Here is a 19,268-nt window from a genome sequence, read left to right on the forward strand (position 1 = left end):
TTAACCTTTTATGTTCTTTTAAAAGGTGTTAAATGAAAGAGACCTTGTTGCCAAAGAGATAAAGGGAAATGAGCGGGTTTATTTTGTTTGGGGGCAGGGGTGGGAGATAACAACACAAGACAGGAACTGGCAGAATCAACCAGCCCCAGCTTCTTCTAGTCAAATATTCCACTTCTTGAATGTGACAACACCATCAGCTTCAGAAGGAACTACACGAGAATTGCACCACTGTCCTGGCGTTCCCTTCTCAGGACAATGAGAGATTGTCTGGAGCCCTGAAGCTAATTTTTAAAATATTTTATTCTAAGTAACATACAGAGATGTTTGTAAACTGAGTCAATATTAACAGCATATAACACTTAGCTAGGTGTTGTCTCCTAAAACAGGAGGCAAAAAAACCCAGCTTACTTAGGTCCACAGACATGTAGAGCATCAAAGTGAGAGTTTCATCATCAAGCTGTTCAACTGATTTTGTTTATTGCTGGATGTCAGCCATGCTCAGTTCTCTCTACAGGCACTAGGGCCATGCCTACTGATTCTCATCAACTGCAAAAGAAAGATGATTGGTTAGGCAGCACAAGTCTGTATTGACTACACTCGTGTGGACAAATATGTCTGCTACTCAACTCACTGGATGAGTGTGTACTGAAATGACTGTTCCAAAAGTACACTCTATGGGCTGAATATAAAACTTTGAGGATACAGTATGCAGTGAAAATATAAAAAAACATTTGCCAAGACTGCCAGTTGTCCACTAAAATATGAAATTATTGTAATGGGCTCCCCAGGGAAGTGGTCACAGCACCAAGCCTGCCACAGTTCAAGAAGCATTTGGATGCTTCTCAGGCACATGGTGTGATTCTTGGGGATGGTCCTGTGCCACATTAGGAGCTGGACTTGCTGATCCTTGTGGGTCCCTTCCAACTCAGCGTATTCTGTGATTCTGTAAATAACATTTTCATTGATGTTTGGTTTGGGTTTTTTTTCCCAAATCATCTGCTATAAATTGAACGTATTCATATACTAGCTTCATGGGGTTTTTTGAATGAATTTGCACTGTACCTCTGTGTCATCCTTCTCTGACACCAGGAAGAGGGAAAGGGACCCTCCTTACCTGAGTTACTTAGAGTGGTCTGTGGAGGGATGGAGTGTCTTCTTGGGGACTTAATCTTCCTGCATCCAGTAGCACTGGTGGCCACCCCAGACTGTTATGGTGGTAAAACCCTTTCACTACTACTAGGCCCAATTTTCCTGCCAAAGGAGTAGGCTTTGGGCTTAGATGTGGCACATGTGTCCTCCTTCCTGAGGATACCATCCTGAGCAGGTACTTTTTCTGGGGTGGGTGTTAGCCCATAGGGAATATGATGAAAGCATCTCCCTTCACCAGATGCAGTCAAGCAGCCTACAACAGGACATTTCATTTCCTCTCTCCTTTCACCACTGCACTTTTATGGTCTGCACTAGTGAACCTGTCTTACCTGCTTATAGCAATAAGAGGCTTCAAGGAAGGCAGATTCTGCCTCCTACCCTGGCACATGGACCAGGCCATACCAAGGGCTTGACAAATTATACATTGTAGTGGCAAAGAACCATTGGCAGAAAAAGAGTGGTCTGTTTCACACCTGACAGAATCTTATGTTTGAACAGAAATTTAACCATTTGCATACAGTTGAAAACATTTCCACTTAATAGGAAAGAATGGGGTTAGTTTATTTTTTTTCTTTTTCATTTTGGTTTGTTGCCTGACCTTTAAGTTAGTTGTTTGTACATCTCTCCTCTGAGCTCTGCTGTTAGCTCAACCACTCAATTCTAGCAGAACAATAAATGCTATCTAGTTATATTTAACCCAGCCACAACATATCTACCAGGAAATACTCTTAAATTGGTTAATATCTCTTCTAAAGAACATATTTACGTTTTGATAAACACCCATAAGCTCAAATGTAAAACAAGTCAATCCTTTATGATAGTTTTCTACTATTCGGGGTTTGTTAATGAATGATGACATTGCAGCACTGGCAGGAGCATAATACCTGCTGAAGACCAAAACAGGTACCCTATCAATACCTATATGTGATTTCATTATTAGCTAAATTTCAGGTTTAAGAACAAAAGGCCGAATGCTGGTTCAGTAATATTGGAAACAACTCGTTCTTTCATCCTATTCAGTCAACATTAGCATTTTTAGGCTTTTATATCTCTATTTGAAAAGTCACGTATTCTGGGTATCACATTAGATTTGTTCCTTACCTTCCCCACTGCATCCCACACCCATTTTTAAAGGTCACAGACTTGATAAATCCAGAACCTCCTGACAAATAACTTTATGTGTTCATCTGACATAAGGTTTGAGTCATCTGGACCCAATCCCTCCTGCCTCAGCTAGTCTATTGAACACCAATCACAGGACAGTGACTTTGCACTTTGTTTGCTTTGATCCGATTATCTAGTACAAAGCTCCAGTGACTATTGTCAGGGCTGACAACACTCTGCTGTCTAAGCAATGAAGCCACTGGGGCTCGTAGCACGAATCTAACTGTTTCCTGTTCTCTGACACCAGATGCAGTAAATTACATTTACTCCCAGATCCCTGAACTCCCAACCCTCTATTCACGAACAGGAGAGCCAGTTCCTGGGTGGGACGGAGCAAGCAGAGTAGCTGGTAAGTCTCAAGGAACAAAGTATTATAATATCAGTCCAGTAGCCATGAACTTTTTTGTTATATTACATTAATGAGTCTGGTGTCCCGATATCATTTAAATGCCAGGAAATGCTGCTTGATTTGTATTTTGTAAATAAGTCAAGGATTTTTGAACTGCAGTGAGTACTCTCAAAACAATGTAGTTGAACTACATACAAGTAGCATAGGAAACATCCCTTTTTTTTCACATGGAAACATTCAGTTCTTTCTATCTCTGCTAATACAAATACATGGTATCTAGGCCAAGGTTTTGTCTCTGTTGTACGCATGCAACTCTCATTAAGATGAATGAGACAGACAGGCAGGACTCACAAGACCAAATACATGCTTCAAATATTTGTGTCATTTTATACTTCTTTGTATGCTATTCTTTTTTCTTGGGGAAAAGGTGGGCATGTTTTGTGCTTGGAGTCATACAGAGAATTTTCTAACATTTAATTTTCAGATTGAGTATGTGTCTTAAATGTAACAACATGATTGTTAAAAGCTGTACATTTTTACTATTTTCGAAATCCTTCTTTTCTAAACAATGTACTCCCTATCGCAAGACCAAATTGTTGGTGGCTACTTAAGAGGTGTCCCAAGGGGTGGGATGAAAGGGGGCTGACTTGAAGAGTGGGTTAAGAAGCATAGCAAAGCAATGTCTGCAGCTAAAATACTGTATACAGCTATGAAATATGTATTTTTTCCATAAGTCCTGTTGCAAGCCATTCCAAAATCTTCCCTTCCACCAGTGCTTACCCTGATCTGTCTTAAAAGCAAGCTTTTCTGTGTGCTTTTTGCCATTTTGTCAACACCAAGAAAGCAGTAATTTCTTTCATTCTTTGGATGACTCAGAAGCCTTGTTAATGTAGTCCTTGATAAGTGTATTGTGTGTGTGCAATAGGTTAAAGAAAAGGCACCAGCATATGTTCTCAAAGGTGGGCTGTAAGCATCCGCCTTAAAAAAGCTCAAAGTCTAAGATTTTGTTTTAAAGAACATCCTCCACATAACAGGCAGAAGTTAGGTCCTTCTGTCTGCACATTGGGATATTGTCATGAAGCACTGCATAATGTTTCATTGCAATTAAAGCTTGTGCAGAAAACTTCTACTAGTGAATAATGGCTGTTATCTTCAAGTACCGCTTTCAGTTTCAATTCTATTGTCAGATAGTTTTGTATTCTGTTAATAGACTACACTTAGCAGTAAATAAGCTTTGGTTAAATAAAGACATTTGAGATATCAACATTAGTTTATTTTGCAGCTACTTTGACAAGAGGGGCTACTAGATTTTCCCATAAAGAACAAACACCATGCACACAGGTAGATAAGCAGGATTCTGTTTTCACTTCTCCCATGGCAATGCCTTTCACTGGTGAACAGCTTTCTAAGAAACTCAGTTAAATTTATGCATTTACTTGCACAAGTAGCTTCAGTGTGATCCCTGGGTTGGTCGCAAACCATATGTTATCCTAATATCTAAAAACAGTGCAGCTGAAATCACAGTAGAATAAATGAAAATAAAATGTTGACAGTGGCTTAAGCAGATTTGCCAGACTTGAATTACAAAAGGATCACACCTGTTAATTTTCTAGGACAGAGTCTTCCAAGCAGTGGTAGAACTTGTTACCCAAAGTTTTCCTAATAAGTAAGGCAGAGTTACCAGTCAGTACTCCATACAGTAGATAAAAATTGTATCTTGCAACTTTTCTTAAATATAGAACCATGGAATCATAGAATGGTTTGGGTTGGAAGAGACCTTAAAGATCATATAGTTCCAATCCCACTGCCATGGGTGGGGATGCCATTCACTAAATCAGTTTGGTCAGGGCACCATCTAACCTGGCCTTGAACACTTCCAGGGATGGGGCATCCACAACTTACCTGGGCACTCAGTGCCAGTGCTTCACCACCCTTACAGTAAACACTTTCTTTCTAACATTTATTCTAAACCTACCCTCTTTCGGTTTAAAACCATTTCTCCTTGTCCTGTCCCTATCTACCCATAAAAATAGTCCCTCTCCCTCCTTTTTATAAGCCCCCTTAAGTTACTGGAAGGCCACAATAAAGGCTCCCCAAAGCCTTCTCTTCTCCAGGCTGAACAATCCCAGCTCTCTAAGCCTGTACTTATATGAGAGGTGCTCCATCCCTTTGATCATCTTCACAGCCATCCTCTGGACCTGCTTCAATAGGTTCACATATTTCTTGTGCTGAGGACCCTAGATCTGGATGCAGGACTCCAGGTGGGTAGAGTAAGGACAGAATAGAGGGAGAGAATCACCTCCTTCACCCTGCTGGCTACATTTCTTTTGATCCAGCCAGGATGTGGTTGGCATTGTGGGCTACAAGCACACACTATTGGCTCCTGTCTAGCTTTTCACCCACAAGAATCCCTGAATTCTTCTCCTCAGGGCTGCTCTCAATGACTTCTCCTGATCTGTATTAAGGTGCACCTGACCCAGGTGCAGCACCTTGCTCTTGGACTTGTTGAACTTAATGAGATTCTCCTGGGCCCACTTATCCAGTTTGTCCAGGTCCCTATGGATGGCATCTCTTCCTTCTTTTGTGTCAACTGCGTGACTCAGCTTCATGTTGTCTGCAAACTTGCTGAGATTGTGATAAAGATATTGAAGGGCACTGGTCCCAAGACAGAGCCCTGAGGGATACCACTCATCACTGGCCTTCCCCTGGACACAGAGCCATTGACCACAACTCTCTGGCTGCATCCATCCAGCCATCTAACCCATGTCTCTCCAGTTTGAAGATAAGGATGTCATGGGGGACTATATCAAAGACCTTACAGAAGTCTAGATAGATGGCGTCTGTCTTCCCTTGGCAACCGTTGCCATCACTCCATCATAGAAGGCCCCCAGATTAGTCAGGCATGATTTGCCTTTAGTAAAGCCATGCTGGCTGCCTCAGATCACATCCTTATCTTTTATATACCCTAGCATATCTTCTAGGAGGATCTGCTCCATTAAACTTCCCAGGCACAGAGGTAAAGCTCACTAGTCTGTAGTTCCTCAGTTCTTCCTTTTTCCCCTTTTAAAAAATATGAGTAATGTTTCCCTTTTTCCAGTCACCAGGGATTTTGCCTGACTGCCCTGACTTTACAAATATGATGGAGAGTGGCTTGGCAACAACATAGAACCATAGAATGACCTGGGTTGCGAGAGACCTTAAAGATCATCTAGTTCCAACTCCTCTGCCACAGGCAGGGACACCTTTCACTAGACTTGATTGCTCAAAGCTCCATCCAACCTGGCCTTGAACATCAGCCAGTTCCCACAGGATGCTGGGATGCATCTCATCAGGTCCCATAGGCTTGTGGCTATTCAGCTTCATCAAGTGATCCCAAATCCACTCTTCAGCTACAGTGGGAGGGACTTCACTCCCTTCACACCCCAGAGGATCAGGGACTTTGCAGAAGTGGGAAGCCCAACTGCCATTGAAGACTAAGCCAAAGAACTCTTTGAGTACCTCAGGCTTCTCCATATCTGTCACCACCAGTTCACCCTTCTTGTTTATCAAGGGGCATACACTCTCCTTGGCCTTTCTTTTCTGATCCATGTACTTATAGAATCCCTTCTTGTTGTTCTTCACCTCCTTTACCAAATCCTGTTCCAGCTTTGCCTTGGCTTTCCTGACCCCATACCTACACATTTAAGCTGTACCCCTGTACTCTCCCAGGTCACCTTTCCCTGCTTCCACTAGTAGACCTTGCTTTCTTACTCCTCAGTTTGAGGAGCAGATCTTTGCTTAGCCGTGCTGGTTTCTGGCCTGCCTTGTTTGATTTCCTACACATTGGGATAGAGAGCTTTTGTGGCCTAAGAAAAATGGTCTTAAAAGGTTGCCAGCTCTGGTCAGCCCCTCTGTCCTTAAGGATAGTTTGCTAAAACTATCCTGAAAAAGCTGGAAGTTGGCTTTTGCAAAGTTCAGGATCCTGACTTTGCTCCTTCCCAGGCTCATACTCCTCGAGATCACAAACTCAAATATGGTCAGGTCCACATGATTTAACTGTCAGATTTTTGCTATCTGCTTCTAAATTCATGCCCACCGTACAAGTGTTTTTTTAATACACAATACTGAACTAAATTTGTGCATCAAAACTGGAAGGGTCTGGCAGATTGCATGCTCTTCTGCACTAAAAATATATGGCTCTCAACTACTTCACAGGAGAATCATCAGTCTTTATTGAAAAGTCATGTCCTAGATAATACTTTTATTTTTCAAAGAAGAAGAGAAGCACAGGAGCTCCAGGGGAGCTCAGGATGCTGCTTCTAACCAAGAAGATAGCAGGTGGCCAGTTGGTAGGCTGGTGGTGCCCTCTCTGTAGGGCTGTTGTGCTCAGAACAAATTAGGAACTTCTGCTTACCAGAGATGATTTTCTAAATGTGCTGTTGCTGCCTTTACTTCAGCCAAACTGTCTGCCATTCAGAAACCCCTCAGTTTTAGCATCTTCACCACAGGCTAGCCAACCCCTATTTTTACCTGTGTAATGTTGGAAGTTATTGAACACTATCTGCCTGAGCAACCCCCATGGCACCTGCATCTTTTTGTTTCATTATCTGTATAAATTCTGTTAATAGCTTCAGGGCAGAGGCACTTGGATGAGACATAAAGGACACTTGTGCACCAGTTCCTGGGCTGGGACAGTCCCGAGCAAGTGTTCCATGTCAGCTGCTCTCTGAGCTGCACCATGATGCAGTCTGCCACAGCTTTTCAGAGCAATTGCTTAGGGGCTTAATTGCTACCAGCCCTGGGATGACAGTTTTTTCCTGATTTCCAGCATTAATCTCCCCTGTTTCCATCCGTACCAGCTGCCTCACAGTCCCCTGCTGCACACCTCAGTACAGAGCTCAGCTCTCAGCCCCACAGCCTCCTCCTGCCTGCTCAGGCTGCTGTGGGATGGCCACACGGTTCACACAGGTAGCCCTACTTCATTGTGAAAATGGGCATCCTGTGCTCAGGTTCATGACACAGTTAGTCCACAAACCTCCCAAAGCAGTGGTAAAACACAGTCCTTAGGGATAATTCCCTAGGGTTTAATGGCCAAAATGAGATCACTGCTTCTGTAGCCTACTCCAGTCTTCAGCAATGCCTCACTCTCAGAGGCAGCAATGCTCCTTCACCCATGGGCATCTCTGTCCTCCAGCTCCATACAGGTGTTTGTGGAGTGTGGCACTCGATCTAAGCAGTCCTGCCAGGGCTGGACAAGGTCTGAGCAGATGCACACAGCATGTAGATGGCCAGACCCCCCATTTGGCTGGGCTGCCTACCAGACTGCAGTCCTGGGGGACAGAGGAAACCACCTCACAGGGAACAGCATGCATTCACTCAGCAACGCATGAATTTTTTGTCCAGTACTACAGGAGGCATCATGATGCACGTCGTGGTAAATTTCCTATTGTTGATTAAATACTTCGCTTTAAGGATACAGGAAAAATAATTCTACCGTGTGTGAATAAAAAGACAGAGGAAATATATTAAAGCAACAGTAATTTTTATATTAATTATTTTTTTTTAAATACAAACATACCAACCTTATTAGTTCTTGGGGCAAAGATATTCTGTACTCACTTGAAAATAAATTTAAAAAAAAGCAAACATGCCCATTTATGGTGTCCCCAGGTAAGACAAGTGCCTTTGAGGTTCATTGATGGAAATGATCACTGTAAGTTTCACAAACAGTTGTCACTACCTGTGGTAATTTGTAATAAAGCGTCTGTGGATGTCTGTCTAGGAGCCAAAATGTTTTTCTATGCACACAAGGAATGCTTAAACAAATGAACTCTTCTGGAAAATCTGAGAGACCTTTGCACATTTTGCTTTGAAAAGCTGTCTAGTGAGATGTCATTGTATCTTAAAATGGATGTTGGAGCAGTATAGACTGCTTGTCTATTCCTACTGTGTGGTCTACAATTTCCATCTCATTATGCATCCTTACCTGCTAGAACACCTTTGCTATTCTAAAGCAATGTCCCTCACACAAGTTTTTACCTGTTGTTTCATGACTTTGAAAATCAGTTCATTGTTACTTTTTTGTTCATCTTTGGCAATGGTGCTTAATGCCTAATTCACATAAACAAGGAAGCACTTCTTGGCCACTTTGTACATTCTATTAACTCTGGAAATAGAGGTCACTGTCAATGTCTTGGTGTGGAAGCTGAGAGAGCTGCCCTGCCACACACCTGTGGGAGAAATTATCCCATTCCTGTGTGGTTTTGTTTTCCCACCTGTAGACCAGGGATAAACAATGTTTCTTCACGTCTCTAAAATGGTTTGAATGCTACGGATGGAAGAGTTAAGCAAAGACAAGCATTGATAATAAAGTGGTCTGGGTATTACATGCAGCAAACAAAACTTGTTACCAACTAACTGGCAGTTTGATGGCAGAGAAGAAGGAGAGAGTAGAGAGGTTCTCTCTGAATTTTGAGGCAAGTTCAGACCGGAAAGTTTGAAAGCAACCTGCATGCTGTCACCTCCCTTTGCCTAAATTACACCTAACCTCTTGGCGCTCCTAATTGATCAGAGACAGCTCCATGAAGCGTGAGCTGGCAGAGTAGGTCCTGTTTGCCACAGGTATGCCTAGCCTCCACCTGCATAAAAAGCCACAGTGTAATAACTGTCTTTGTCCACAGTGTTGCGTCCCACCTCTAATGTAGACCGCTTAGCCCTTTAGCAGCAGGAGATAGGAAAAAGGGGCACCATAGTTTTCTTTGTCTGTTTGGCAATTAACCATTCACTGGCTTTTTTTGTTGTAACATGCACTTCCTCTCTTGTTTTCATTCAAGCTTTGTGCACCATGGAAATTAATGTGGAGAAAGACAAACAGACAGGAGAGACCAAGATTGTCTCTGCTTCACCTGTTGGCCCAGATGAGGCCCATCAAAGAGGATTCAAAGTCTATGATGATGGTTCCAAGGTAGTCTATGAGGTTCACTCTGGTGGCACAGTGGTAGAAAATGGAGTACATAAATTAAGCTCAAAGGACGTAGATGAACTTATGCAAAAAGCTGGACAATCAAGTGTAAAAGGAGGGTATGAAACAATGACTGTGTCAGACAGAAATGTGGTAGCCGATGGAAGCCTTAGCCATATGAAGGAGCAAATGCTCTTCAAGGAGGCAAAGCTGGAAATGGTACACAAATCCATCAAAGGAAATGCTGTGAACCCTCAGCCCCAAGATAAACCCTGTGGTGGTGAAACCCTGGAGGTCAGTGCAGATCAGCCAGTGACAATGATATTTATGGGCTACCAGAACATCGATGATGAAGAGGAGACAAAGAAAGTGCTGGGCTATGATGAGACCATCAAGGCAGAGCTTGTGCTGATTGATGAGGACGACGAGAAGTCATTGCGGGAGAAGACAGTGACAGACGTTTCCACCATGGACGGGAACGCCGCTGAGCTGGTCTCTGGCAGGCCCCTGTCAGATACAACAGAGCCCTCCTCTCCTGAGGGGAAGGAAGAGAGCCTGCCCTTGGAAGCTGCCCCAGGTACACAAAAGAAAAAGCGCTGTCAATGCTGTATTGTCATGTGAACACCTCCTCCTTCCCTGCTCCAGGCAGCTCCTGCTCCATCACTTACCTAGACCTCACTGTACTTCTAACTGCAATACTGTGAACTGGAAGTGAATGCCTCCATTGCCTTGCAGTTGGGTTGCTTTGCTTTCTAGTTCTTCAGGAAGAGGAACGCCTGGTTATTTTCCCATCAGACATACTATTTGGAGTTTGGGGAGGGGTTGGGGGTTTTCTGCTTCTTTTTTTTGTTGTTGTTGTTGTTATTGTTGGGGTTTTTTTCCTTAATATTACAGAGTGAGAGATTAATGGGAAATGGAACATATGTTTTCATATTTATTTGATTTTTATATATATTTTATATATATAATGAAAACACTTTTAACTTTTTTTTTCTTTGAATATCTGACAGGCTTGATCAGATTCCTAGGATTTTGTGGGAGTCTGAGTTTCACAGCCACCAGATATGAGAGCCTTAAAAAAATGTTACTTCTCTTTTTAAAGAAAAATCACATTTAAACATTATTTTATATATTATATTTTTTATTTCTTGGGTGAAGGCTCAGATCGTTTTACTGTTTAATTTGCTAAAACTCAGACACGTCTTTCCCAAAAAATTTGCATAGTTTCATTTTATAGTAACTTTCCAGTTTAGTTTGCAGTGTCAGAAAAACCCATCAGCCATTTCTGCTTATTGGTGATACCAGAAGTGGACCTTAATCATTCTTTCTAGAAAATGTATGAATGATGATTTTGCCTTATATAAATCTTCCAGATTACAGTATTGTATATGCACTTCATCTGCCAAAATTACAGTTGAAATTAACTTGACATGAAAAAGATGAAGCTGTCACACCAACAGAAATGGAGTCACTGATCTAATTACTTGCCTTTCAGTAACTCTGCCAATGTTTATATGTGAAGTTTTCTTGCTGAACTCCAACAGATGAGAGATATTGCTTTCTATTTCCCTAGAATATAAATGGACTTCTCTCACAGTCTGACCCTATTCCTACTGGATTCAGTGACAAAATTCTCAGTGCTGGGAATGGGGGCAGGGCCAGAGATTTATTTTGTAATTCTTAGGGAAGTGTAATTTCTCACAACGTGTACCTTCAGTGCTCCTACATAATGATAGACAGTGGGTCTGATCCTGCCCTGCTTGTCCAGGTAAAATTCCTGTGGAGGCCCACTGGAATTTTGTCACAGCAGATGTTTTTGGAGACGATCCTATAGCCACGAGACTAACTTTTTCAAAAACTGCTTGTGGTTTTGGATGCTTCATTTTCTAATGTGGGGCACTTCAAGGAGACCTGATTTCCAGTACAATATTCTTCATCTGACCTCTGAAAATCAGGCCTCTTAAAAACAACTCCAGATGAAAATGTAAAAAGGGGAAGGCATCCAAAGTCAGTAGATGTTTCTTTGTTTCTTGCTTTTTGATTCTTCTAACAGAGAAAGCAGCCAGATTTTTCATGGTGAGATATTATGAACCTGATTCTTGTCTTACACCAGTTTTGCTTAACTCACTCTACTGGAGTTAGTCTGGAATTATAACTACACAGGTGAGATTAAAAATCAGGTTTTATATTTTCTGATAGTGTGAACAAGTACTGAAGATTATTTTGAAGTGTCTTTGAAACTATCAGACTTTAAAAATCATTTAACAGCAACCAAAAAAAAAAGTAAAAAAAAAAAGTAAAAAAAAAAAAAGTAAAAAAAAAAAGTTAAAAAAAAAGGAAAGAGAAAACAACAAAAAGCCTCTTTTCAGTCTGAGGTGGTTTCTATGATATTTCTGTTCTTTCTTGGATGGTGCTTTTACTGCATTAATTGTTAATTCAGAGCATCCAATTAAACACAGTTCCTGCTCTGTACTCTTTTCTTTCTGTGCCAGTAAAAAAGACACTTCTTCACAGTGGTGGTAATATGAGGCACACTGAAAACCTACACAAACAAAAAATGCAAAAGGTAGTTCCCATGTTAGGTCACTCAGCTGTCAGTATGGAGCTGGTCAATGAAACTTCTCACCACTGCCCAGGTGACTGTCAGACAAAAAAAAAAAAGACAAGTAGTAAATAAACCAGGAGTAGTAAAAGACAGCCTCACCTCTTTGACACCTGCAGAAATTTTGCTGGCCTCTGTATCTGCTACAGAGGCAGAAATTAATAGATTTCCATATGCTCCCTTTGCCTCCCCCTGGGGGCTTTTGGATGGGAGAAGGACCAAACTCACCTAGAGAAGCTCTGCACATTATCCTTTGACTCAGGCTTAGGTGGTTAAGTTTTATCAAAGAGGGGAAGGGCCACAGAGCCCCACATTGCAACAATAAGTCTGGTGGCTGTCTGTTAGAAACTAGCAGCCTGTGTTTTGGGGTTTTTTTGGTTGGGTTGTGGTTTTTGGGGAAGGGGAATTCCAATTTTTTTCTTTTTTTTCCCAGATATGCTAAACATTTACAAACCTCAACATTTCTTAAAACAAGACCCTGAGTTTTAGAGTCCAGAGTGGCCAAGTGAGACTGTCCTCAAGCATATTTTAGGACCCCAAAGCACTGCGACACAAAGGGTGAAGCCCTTTCTGCCTTGGATCTACCTGTGAATTACATGGGAGCTGGGCACGCTTTGCAATAGTTCTTGCACTCTGGGGCCTGCTCACCTCACCAGGAACACTCAGAAAAAACCTCCTAGCCATCTCCTCCTGGCCTGGCCATTCCTGTCATTCCTCACCACTGCCTCTCTGGGTGTGATGCCACCTTCACAGCCACCCTGGCCTCATGGTGTCTTCACAGCCTGATCTTTTTCCCCCTGCAGCTCCTCTTGCCATATGGACATTTTTTCTCAAAAGCCTGCTGCTTGGGAAATTTGAGGTGTCATATTACCCTAACCCATTGTGTTCCTCCATCCCTTCAGCCATATGCTCCCATGTCAGACGACCTTCTGGTTCAGCACCGACTCAGCAGTTTGGGGATGACTCCCTTAGCATCCAGCTTTGGGAGATGCTTGCTGACGCTGGGACCAGAACGTGTCTGAGACCACTGCACCATCTGAGGCTCAACATGGTGGGGAGATGGTGGCACATGAGAGTCCGGAAGCGGCCCTTTAGTGGTTAGAAGTAGAGCACAAGCCTTAAACCTTAAACCTCTCAAATACCTACTGCTCAGTACTTGTAGCTATCATTGAGTGCCTAGGAAGGCCAGTCTTTTTTATGTGTTCACATTAACTCCATGGTTATCAGGCCCCGGTAGATCCAGAAAAGCTAAAGGTTTGTCTGCATGGGGGTTGTCTGCATAGGGTTTGTCTTTACAGTTCAAAGGCAGTTCCACATCTGAGGTCAGGAAAAACATGAAATAGGAGCAAATGGGTCTGAAATCACAGGGCCTTATCTGAAACACGCTTACTCCAATCATTCTCCTCCACAAGGCAGCAGCCATGCCTGGACATCATCTTGTCCCTTCTAGCCATTAGCCTGCAGCCAAGTTACAGGGGAATTCAGATGCGTTAGCCTAGGCTGATGAATGTAAACTGTTTTTCCAGGGCTGCTTTGGGCTTTGAAGGGGTGGGTTTCCCCCTCACCCTTGGATAGGAAGCTGCCTGTGGAAATTCAAGCACAATCAGGAGCAAAGGAAGAGGTCTGCTATATGACCAAGCAGAGAGAGAGTTTTGTAAGGATCATTATGGGATGGGTTTTTTTGTGTTGTTTTAAGCAAAATCCGTCTGTTTAACTTATGCCATCACATGTACATTTTCAGTTTCAGCATGAGGGGATACAAAAAAGTAAAGTCATAAACTGGTTCAGTGATAGCATTTTGCCACAACAAACTGCTCGCCTTAACTTTTGTAAGAAAAAAAACAAAGAAAAAAACCTCTTTTCAGTATATTTTTTCCTAGACTGGGAAAAAAGTAACCTATGAAATTTTTTATATTTTGTATTTTCTAAGTTTCTATAAACCCACTTTCCATGTCGTCCCTTGTTTGCATTCAGGGACTGTTACTTTTGCAAACCACTGCATTTTACTTCCATTCTTTCTTTTTTTTTAAACAGAAGAAAAACACAAATCAAAAACCACAGTGCTATGATTAGTGGCTAGGCAATCTCTTTCAATTACTAGAATATCAATACAGAAAGAAAAGAATTACAGGGTTGTTTTCTTTTTTTAATTTCCCATGGCTGATGTACTGTATGATATGTGTTTACAGAACTCCTCTGGTCTGCCTTTGTGATGTTATCTAAATGAATGACAAAGTAGGTATGATGTGCCATTTGACAGTTTGCCTTAGCACTCTTGCGTTTCCTTCTTCTTTTCGTAGCTTTCATTTCCTTATTTTTTTTTTCCAAAAAATGCAGGCTGTATTCCAAAGCTGTATAAACACAACATTATCTTTCAATCCCCAGCAAGAGAAGTGTGCACAAGCCCTTCTCCATGAAGTGTGCTTCTACTGGTGCAATACGAGACATCAGTCCTGCAAACAAAAATGCATATGCCTAATTGTGCTGTGTGTTCAGTCAACAGGACTACTTGCAGGAAGAATGTGTGTAGGTGTCTGCAAGATCAGGGCATGAATGATAACACAGGGTATGATTTGGGTGCTTCTTATGTACCTGTACAGACTGCATGCACTGCTGAGTTTGCCCAAGCTGGTGTAATCCTAGAGGCTAACTCTGCTTCTTCTGAGAAAACACAAAACAAAATGATGCTTAGCATCTGATAGGATCAGGTCCTGAGTCAGCATTGCTACCACATCAGTGGTATCCATGAGCAAACATTTAGTGGGACTTCCCTAATAGCTAATATATTAGTCCCCTGTCACTGTACCTAAGTTCACTACTGATTCTTCACACCTAAAATTATTAAGATACCACAAACTTATATGAGCAGAAAGATAGTATATAGAGTTGCCAGAGAAATAAAAGGTGTTCTGGCTTTTAACTTAGTCAAACATCCAAATGGTATACTTGGAAAGTAGGGGGGATATAATAGAAAATGTAGTATATTACATTTGTGTATTTTTTTAAGGAATAAATATTTTTGTAATGAGAGACAAACCCTAAATGGGTATTGAGTTTTGGAATATCATCCTTCCCATGACATTGAGCCTTTCAACTTTTTCATATGTTTATGACAATGCCCAGCTTCTTGGGATCTTTTGTAGACCTAACCACAATTTTCTCCGGGAAGAAGGATCTCAACACTTTTTGAAGAGTCAAGTTAGAACAGTAGAATCCAATATACCTGCTATGAACACAGCTAAATAAGTAAATGTGTTTTACAAAAAAAAGTAGACCTATGCTTTCTATAGCTAGACAAATTTCTTTACCTAGAAAGTCAACATGGTAGGCAATAGCTACCTACTTTCAGCAGAGAGGTATGGCTAAATAGGGAACTAATGTTTTCTAGCTCTGTCATAATTTATTCAACATTAGGTTTCAAAGTGCAAGAGATTATGCCACTGGAAAGGGTTGGACAAACTAATCTGGACAAAGTAGAGGATTTTCCCACAGGCTGAGACGTGGATTCTTCATTTTTTTCTGAACTCATTAAGTTTCAACCAGTTCTTTCTGCCTATTGGAAAGTTTAGAATTTGCTCAGATTGTGTTTCATGAGCCTTCTCAGCAGCAAGAGTAAACTTTAGTTCTGAGCTTAATAGTTGCAGACTATGACAATATCCAACAAAAATATAGACTGTAATTTTTGTATGTAAAAGAGTAAGTTGTATAAAATGGCTGAATTTATTCAGCCATGGAATATAAATGGATTGTCACCTAGTCCAAAAAGAGTATAAATCCAACTTGTAATATAAACTTATAATAACTTAGCTTGTAAATAGTGACAAGGGTGCATGAAGTTCTTAAAAATGTTCCACTTGTATTTAAAATTTAACAATTATAAAAGTGAGCCTTTTTCCTCATGGGTTCAAACAGTCTTGCAAAATCTATAGCTTTTTTCCTGTGGTGGTTCCACTTAGGCTGTCCAGTGGATTAAGAACAGACCACTTTTCTTAAGGGCAAACTTGTGAAGAATTCTGAGTCCCTTCCTTCGGTTCGCAAATGCTTCTCTTATTTTGTGGGGGTTTGCTGCTATTGTATTGCAAAGCTTTCCTGCATTTGTTTCCCAAATTCTTTTCAAAGGTGGATTTAGGGATTTGTTTTAAGAATTTATCTACTTCTGAAATTGGAAAACAAACAAACAAACAAACAATTAATTTCTAGAATTAGCTAAGTAACTCATGTTCACCAGTTTGGGTATATTTGTGCATTTTTAACTTGCTTTGGTATGTTAGTGACTTTTAACAAAATTTAGACCTTACATATCTATTCAGCCTGTCTGCAAGATATAAAGACTTGCCCATAAGCATAACATCAAGCACCCAAGTAGCCCTTTTTAATTTAATGGGATGACCCAGACAAGTGAAATTTAGGCACATGCACAAATGTGTATAGGGTCTAGTCTTTAAGCAATATGCTACAGACAAGGCTTATGCTGCTTTAACTGTGTCTTCTCATTAGTTTAGTTAGATAGATTTTTTAATGATGTTGTAAAACTGGTGCACTTTTCTGCAGAGAGGGTTTTAGAGCATGGTCTCCTTGCTGACTGTGTTTAACAGGAGACAAACATCCTTCAGGAACTCTCAAAAACCCACTGCCTGGAGATGGTGGGGGTGAACTTCATACCCGCACACAAACAAACATAAAAGAGACAGTGTAAGTTTTATTTCCAAATTTTTCCGTCTGCACACCTCTGCTCCAGACTGCCTGTCCCCTGTCTCTGTACTTGCTCTCATTCTGGACACTGTTGCTCAACTGATCCTTTTTTCCTTATACCTCTGCTTATCCTTTTGTGGTCTCCTAGAAAAAAGAGGGGGAAGAAAGTAGAGACTGAAGTTAAAAAACACCTTACGCCTATTGGTGTGAGTCTCAAGAAATGATGGTATTCTGTCCTCAGCATTTGGAAATTTTCCTGCATTTTCCTAGATTCTTAGGATGTATTTGATATTAAAGGAGCACTCTCCTATCTATTCATCTGGCATCCTATGTGTTGCCCAAACAGTGAGTTCCATTAAAATCTCGCTATTAAAGTAAATCTGCTGTCTCTCTAACTATTCCTTTGGGAACACACTATCTCTAACTATTCCTTTGGGAACACACTAAGTTTCTCAAACTCATATGAGCTCAATATGGTACATATCTAGCCTGCCAGAAGTCAGTTTGCACAGCATCAGAAGGCAAGCCACTCTCCCATATGTCAGGTTGCTATGGGCAGGGCAAAGGACCCAGGAGAAAATGTGAACTTCCCCACAGACTGATCCAGCATGCAAAGGCATTCTCAATAAAATTAGCTTCCAAGAATCTACTGGTATCCCTCCAGTATAGATAATATGCCAGTCAGATCGTGGCAAACTCAAAAATTAAGAAGGTTTTGTGCAACAATATGAAGTCCCAATTGAATGTGGAGCTTAAGCTCCACTAACACTAAGTACATACTTGGAAGTGTAATGCATACTTAGCACTGTGCAGATTAGGGATAGCCTTGAGGATGTGTGAAGATCAGCCTGTATTTATGATTAAGGTGCTTTAGTGATGATGGTCTCAAATTTTGTCCCTGTTATTTTGCAAGTATGAATGTAGGAACTGCTTAGGGGAAGATACAGGAGATGAATCCATTTGAAAGTTTTTGCTTTTCCTGTGACCACTGAATCTGACTGCAGCAAAGGTAGCCAAGCAAGAACAGGCCAGGACAAAGGAAAAGAACACATTTCTGAAGGTTTTCTTCCCCTCCCAACTACATTCACTCCATAGACAAAGAATGACTCTTCATAGGGGTTCAAGAAAATGTTGTGTAAAATGCAGCTTTTATGGTGAATGTAGATTGTGGTTGAGATTTTTTTTAAGCTTTAGTCTCCCACTTTCTTTGTGAGCTAATGTAAATAAAATCCCATTTTGTTGGGGAAAAACTGCTGTGCTAACACTGGATTAGAATTGCTGGGGATAGCTGCTGTACTTTGTAACCTGAAGTGTACTTTTTGATGGTTATGTTTTTCTCTTCAGATTAAAAAAATGAGTACAAAAAAAAACCAAAATAAAAAAACCAAGAACACTGCCAGCAACAGCCATGCTGTAACTGTGGCTTCTCTCTTTTTTTTTCTCTGTACAGTATTACTAGTAAATAAATCTGCCTTTTCACTGCGCCTACTTCTGTGTCTTTTTACTGTGTTTCTCTCTAACTACCACTCTTCAAGATACTGTGTGATCTCAAGGACATACCGCACTGGAGCTGCCTCTCTCACTAAAAGAATTAAAGTACTAACTCCACAGTTGGTCTTTTTTTTCCTTTCCTCCACTGCTGTGCCCTGCAGCTGTTATTTTTATGTGATCCTTCATACATATTAACTCAGTACCTGTTACTGTCTCATTTCTCTTTTTCCTTTCTTTCTCACATGATACTTTGCCAAGCATATTCTGGACCCTGTGCTCTAAGATCACATGGTATATTTTCATATTTGCAGAAGATAAAAGATTGGGTTTGGTCAGCAAGGCAGTATGTTCCAAGTCAACTTATTTCCTAACTGAGGGAAGTATTCCATGCAGCATGTATAATTCCCCATAAATAATCACTGAATAATTTAAGGTTACCAAAGTAAACAATATGCAATTTTATTTCAGGGCTTATCACAGGCAGTGTCCACTCTATATCAGGACTGGAAGATGCTTGACAAAGTGTGACTTCAGGGGAAGGGGTAAGGGTGGAATAAAAGAAAAAAATTCTCATGTAGTTTTTTTCCCTCAAGATACTATATTTACCTGAACTTAGAACAATGATAGGGTGGATAACGTGGCCTGACATCATAAGCTGACTTCTCAGAAGTTTAAAAATTCAGCTTAAACTAAGCCATTTAAGAAACCACAAATTGCCCATTGCTACATAAATATCCACCCTCTGCTCCTTTCACCCAGAAGCCATATGGATAAAATGTATATGTACACACACATGCAGAGGCCTTTGCAATATGGTCCTTTTTAGAATCACAGAAGGGAAGATGGCCCTGCTTTGCTGCTTTGTAATTTAGGCCTGAAAA

The 19,268-nt window shown here is 41.0% G+C and overlaps 1 protein-coding gene across 8 annotated transcripts in view; it reads left to right on the top strand.

Annotated features, from left to right (window-relative positions):
• The window catches only part of PALM2AKAP2 (PALM2 and AKAP2 fusion), a 269,801-nt gene that overhangs the window by 115,166 nt on the left and 135,367 nt on the right, over positions 1 to 19,268 (top strand). For 3 of the 8 annotated variants that reach the window (XM_064641776.1, XM_064641773.1, XM_064641774.1), the window contains exon 6: positions 2,561 to 2,662. The exons of 3 other annotated variants lie outside the window; for them this stretch is intronic. In XM_064641776.1, coding sequence (XP_064497846.1) covers positions 2,561 to 2,662 — 102 coding nt within the window. Of the gene's footprint in view, positions 1 to 2,560; positions 2,663 to 9,474; positions 18,385 to 19,268 lie in introns of those variants that run through there. 2 more of the 8 variants (XM_064641784.1, XM_064641785.1) reach the window with 2 other exon arrangements.

Source organism: Pseudopipra pipra, chromosome Z, assembly GCF_036250125.1.
Source record: "Pseudopipra pipra isolate bDixPip1 chromosome Z, bDixPip1.hap1, whole genome shotgun sequence".
Taxonomy (NCBI): Eukaryota; Metazoa; Chordata; class Aves; order Passeriformes; family Pipridae; genus Pseudopipra; species Pseudopipra pipra.